Source organism: Myotis brandtii, unplaced genomic scaffold (assembly GCF_000412655.1).
Source record: "Myotis brandtii unplaced genomic scaffold, ASM41265v1 scaffold344, whole genome shotgun sequence".
NCBI classification, from domain to species: Eukaryota; Metazoa; Chordata; class Mammalia; order Chiroptera; family Vespertilionidae; genus Myotis; species Myotis brandtii.
Window position 1 is genome coordinate 3,379,184 of NW_005363247.1, and position 5,722 is coordinate 3,384,905.

The 5,722-nt window shown below is 40.0% G+C and overlaps 1 protein-coding gene across 1 annotated transcript in view; it reads left to right on the forward strand.

The window, feature by feature from the left end:
* ADGRV1 (adhesion G protein-coupled receptor V1) overlaps positions 1-5,722 on the forward strand; it is a 462,684-nt gene that overhangs the window by 306,132 nt on the left and 150,830 nt on the right. Inside the window, exon 85 of the mRNA XM_005871499.2 lies at positions 4,706-4,884. Coding sequence (XP_005871561.2) covers positions 4,706-4,884 — 179 coding nt within the window. The remainder of the gene's footprint in view (positions 1-4,705; positions 4,885-5,722) is intronic.

Below are 5,722 nucleotides of genomic sequence, written 5' to 3' on the forward strand. Positions count from 1 at the left end.
CACCCCCTTCAGGGTGGGGGTCCCCACTGGGGTGCCTGGCCAGCCTGGATGAGGGGCTGATGGCTGTTTGCAGCTGGTCACACCCCCTTCAGGGTGGGAGTCCCCACTGGGATGCCTGGCCAGTCTGGGTGAGGGGCTGAGGGCTGTTTTCAGGCTGGCGGGCGACTGAAGCTCCCAGCCTCTCCTTTTTTTCTTTTTCTTTTTATTCTGGGATTTATTTACCTTCTATAACTGTCACTGGAGCTGAGAGCCAGCTCCAGCTCTGAAGCCCGGCTCCAGCTCTGAGGCTGTGGCTGGCTGAAAGCAGGTATCTGGGGTTTGTTTAGCTTCTATAATTGCAACATTGTTGCTTCCGGAGCTCAGAGCTGGGCCGCAGCAGGCGGGGAACCTTGGCTTCCTCCATCACTGGAGCAAGCAAGCCTCATGTTCGCTTCAGCTGTGTGGCTGCCGGCCGCCATCTTTATTGGCAGTTAATTTGCATATTGCCCTGATTAGCCAATGGGAAGCGTAGTGGAGGTATGGTTAATTACCCTATTTGTCTATTATTAGATAGGATAATTCCCCCATTCTCAGCTTAGTTCTGTGTTAAAATATTATAATAAAACTTAAGAGAAAAGTTATCTTGATTAAATGATATATAACTAAATCAACAATGGCAAAAATATGAAGGTGGTCATTTAAATATACCAATGGTTAGCATTAACATTAAAGATCTCTATGGTAACAACATGGATTTTTAAACATACTACAGAAAATTTTATTCAGTTAACCCTTTCAAGATGGCCAATTTGATAGTTTCTAGTGCAGAAAATACTTTTTAATCTTTTTGGACTACCTTCAAAGGCTAAATCACATCAATGCTCAGAAACTTTGTATCTGTGTATATGAATTGTAGTCAAGTTGGATTAATATAATTGGTTATATTGGGGATAGTAACATTTTGACTACATGGTTCTTTTGTCTTGAGATAGTCCATAAGACAGTTCTAACAAAATTTTCAAAGCTTAGAGATAGAAATGAAAATACAGGTCTAGATATTAAAAATTTCAGTTCACATTTAGTCTTTAGCAGGAAAATGTAAGATAGCCAGTGAATGGTAAGCCATGCTCAATACGAGAGAAGCATGTTTGCTGAGATTGACACCCTTTCACTTGTGTTGATAATTTTGTTAGTTTTAATATTGGATAAACACACAGAAGACACTGAGGCACACTGATCACATATGTTATATACCTGTCAACATAAAACTATTATGCAAACATATGGTGTCTTCATACTCTTTTTTTTGTCCTCATATTCTTACCTTAGTTTCCGAACAAAGAGCCATGATTATACGGAAAGCAATATACTCAAATGCTCTACTGTCTTCTTTTTTGTTTATATAATGGCAGTATTTGGAACTTTTAACCCAATCTTAGTTAAGTTCGTTTTTTGTTGTTTTTTTTTGGAGGGGGGGTTAGGATGGAGGTGTGGGGGACAATGAAGAAAACACTAAGTTGGGTTAATTCAAGAAGCATTCAAATCATAAAAAGAATAATAGCATATAAGATAACTCATTGAACCCAAGAACTGTAAATACAGTTAGACCTCACAAGGGACTGTGAGCATAAATGGAAGGTTTTGTCGATTCGTATTCTCTGAAAACACTCCTCTGTCTCCACTGTGTTTTGGTTACCCCACCACTAACGTTCCTATGTCCTCATTTCTCAGTTGACCAACTTAGACTATGACCAAAATTTAAGGAATTCAATGAGAGGTAATTGGTCCAGCCTAGGTAAGGCTTCTCCCTTGGATCAAAGCAGCTGTGGACAGAGAGGCAGGGTCATGAGCCCAGCCCAAATGTGTTATGTAGGAGGGGTGGTATGGGGAGATAAGTAGGAGTAGGGACAGGATTCAGAGAAGGAGAGCACATGACCTAGGCATATCCCCAAATGTATCTACCTACTCTATTAAAATGTGTAAAAATTGAAGTAAACCTTAGTCAAAACCGATCTTATATTTGGGCCATATATTTTCTAGAATAATTAAATGTATCATTGTGTAATATATATATATATATATTAGTATTTATATTTTATAGCAAAAATATATAATGGGAAATACTGTACTTAGAGTGTACCTCAGTGATTGGATTCATTTGAGAAGGAAAGGGATTATTTTTTATTGATGAAAGCTTATGATTTTTTGAGCTTGTCTTGCTTAACTGAGTACTCAAGAATTCAGCAACACCATGCCTAGAGCTCTTTGGAGCCGAAGTATTACATGTATAAATCTAACAATTACACTTGTCCCAGTCTTATCTGAGCCTGTGGTAAAGGTCAGACAACCGCTGAGAGGTCCAGGGATCGAGCTGATGGAGCTCATGTCCAGTGCTGTAAAAGCAGACATTTTGGATGTGTCCCGATCTTTATCATGATGAATCAACTTAGGAGACATTTATCAATCTGTTCTCTCCTCCCTGGTTCTTCCACCAACTGCACCACTGAATTACCATGTTGCCTGGATACACACAGACATCTATTTAAATAATTAGTACTTTTATTTTGGACATGGGCCAATCATCCTTATTTTGCATGAAAACAGGCAGCATGGATCACCTTAGCATGAGACATTTGGTACAATTTCACTTATTTGTATCAATTTCTATACTAATTATAGAAAAAGCGGGGGGTAAAGGGGAAGGGGGAACCCTCTTGGATGTAATAATTTTTAAAAAGAAGTTAGGACAGTTACATAAGCAACAACTCATAACATGCTTCATAATTACAGATATAAGCAGATGTACATAAAGATAAGGAGTGCTGACAGGACATAAAATTCAGAGACAAAAATCTCCAAGTAACCACCCATGTCAGTCCTTTCTCGGTTTAGCCCAATCAATACTAATTCCTCAAGGCTAATTTGGTTCAGATAAGACTCTTACTTGGAAGCCTCAGCAAAGAGCATCTGAAAATTTTCACACTGAATTAGGCATGTATTTTTTTCACATTTAAAGAAATTCCATGGTATCACTGCTTACTTTTGTCTTTCATACTATCTGACATCCTAATTGGAGGTTTTAAAGGAATTGGTAATATTTTTCCCATGGTGACTATGTGGTCAGCACTTCATCTGTCATATCTCATTTAATCTTTGTAACAACCTCGTTGTTCACACGAGGAAACAGAGGTTCTGGGATTGTTGTTACTTGTCCAGGGTTTTCCCGCTAGTGTGTGTGTGTGTGTGTGTGTGTATTTCATCTGTACTCACATGCTTTCTACCCTATGAAATTGAGAAGGAAAATTTTCCAGTGAGTAAGTATTAATTGTATGAAGTATATATGACATGACATTTTTGGTCTTTTTAAAATATATTTATTTACTTTTACTAAATTGAACATAAGTCCTCCTCAGGGAAAGAGAACACTAGAAGGCAGAATATATAAGTTCTAGATTTGGCTTACACATAAGCTAGGTGTGGTGTTTGGAGCCAATAATATTTCCAGTCCTCCGTTTCCTTATTCCATCTATCTACTGTATCCCCTCACTCCCCCCTCTATAAAATTGTCCCTTTTATATGTTTATCTTAGATAAGAAATAACAGATATAAAATATGATACGTATACAATATATTTTTTTTTATTTTTGATAATCGTCACCTGAGTTTTTTTCCATTGTTTTTCAGAGAAAGGAGAAAGGAGAGAGAGGGGAGGGAGGGAGGGAGGGATAGAGAGAGAAAGAGAGAGAAAGAGAGAGAGAGAGAAACATCCATGTGAGAGAGACACATCAACTGGTTGCCTCCTACACACATCCCGACAGGAGACAGAAGCAAAATGTCAACAGAGGTGTGTGCCTTTGACTGGGGATCAAACCTGGACCCTTCAGTGCACAGGCCGAGGCTCTAACCCAGCCGTGGGCAAACTACGGCCCGCGGGCCGGATTCGGCCCGTTTGAAATGAATAAAACTAAAAAAAAAAAAGACCGTACCCTTTTATGTAATGATGTTTACTTTGAATTTATATTAGTTCACACAAACACTCCATCCATGCTTTTGTTCCGGCCCTCCGGTCCAGTTTAAGAACCCATTGTGGCCCTCGAGTCAAAAAGTTTGCCCACCCCTGCTACCAATGAGAATCCCAGCCAGGGCACATAGACAATATAATACATGTTTCCCTTAATTATTTTTCCACTTGTTTGGACACTTAGATTCAGGAAAGTAAATACCTCCCCCCAACTCTTTCACTGCCTTAGTGCCCAAACTAGTCCCTGAAATTTAGTAAACAAGCAATAAATGCTTCTCAAGTGAGTGATTGAAAAGGAGAGAGATATAAACTGAGAAGGAAAAACAGCCACAAAACCTACCCCATTACAGTACTTGATCACTGTGCAATCATTTCTGTTTACTTGCCTATGTCTCCTGCTTCAGGGTGGTGGGGGGAGGCTGAGACTGGGGTTATCTTCACAAGTGTACCCCCTTTCCATGGAACAGTGCCCGGCCCTACCATATGAGAGGCCCTCAGTAAATAAAAACCAACTTTTGAGATATCCTGAATACTTTGGGTATATTAAAGGATGAGTATATGAACTAACTTTAAAAAAAATCAACTCAAAACTATAATTTTTAAGTAGATCCTAGCCTTTTGCTCTTTATACCTAAGTCAGGTGAATTTGTGTCCTGTGCCATTAGACCAGAGCCTGTTCATTGTATGTTCTCTCTCCTTTCTTAGTCTGTGAATTTCTGGTACGTACTGGTGATGAATGATGAACACACAGAGAGGCGCTATCTGCTGTTTTTCCTTCTGAGCTGGGGACTTCCAGCTTTTGTGGTGATTCTGCTCATAGTAATTTTGAGAGGAATCTATCATCAGAGCATGCCACAGATCTACGGACTCATCCACGGTGACCTGTAAGTACGTCCAGGCAAAACACGTTGCCTTCTTAGCCTTCATGCACCTGGCAGCTTTATTCGTAGACTGAAGGAAAACCAGGAAGACCTAGCTTTCCTGTCACACTGTCTGAAGCTCTACTTTCTCTGATTATCCCTTTAAATAAGAAACTATTGCGCCCTAGCTGGTTTGGCTCAGTGGATAGATTGTCAGCCTGCGGATTGGAGGTTCCCAGGTTCCATTCCGTTCAAGGGCACATGCCCAGGTTGCGGGCACGATTCCCAGTGGAGGGTGTGCAGAAGGCAGCCGATCCAGGATTCTCTCTCATCATTGATGTTTCTATCTCTCTCTCCCTTTCCTTTCCTCTCAGAAATCAATAAAAATGTGTATTTTTTAAAAAAAGAAAAGAACTATTGCCTCTCCAGTTCATTTTATAGATTTAATTTTCTCAGGTGAGGTGATATATCAAACAGTTCCAGTACCTTGGCATAATTTAGTTTATTCAAATAAGACCAGCAAAATACCTAGTGAAATCAAAGAACTATAAAGATTTTGATAAGGAATAAAAGCAGTGAAAAATTTTGGAGTGTGGCACATTAAGGAGTCTAATTAGGGGGCGGATTGGGGGGAGGTGGGAGGAGGAAAGCAGGCTCCATCATCCAGAAAAAAAAAATTGTTAAAAAAGCAAAAGATTGCATCAGAGTGAATGGAGAGTGTCTGCAAAAGTACATGGAAAGGAGACAAGGTCAGCTGGGTCCTTCTTATTTATGTACTAGAGGCCTGGTGCACAAAATTTGAGCACAGGTAGTGTCCCTAGGCATGGCTGGCCCTGGCCGGCAATCAGGGCCTATCTGTGGA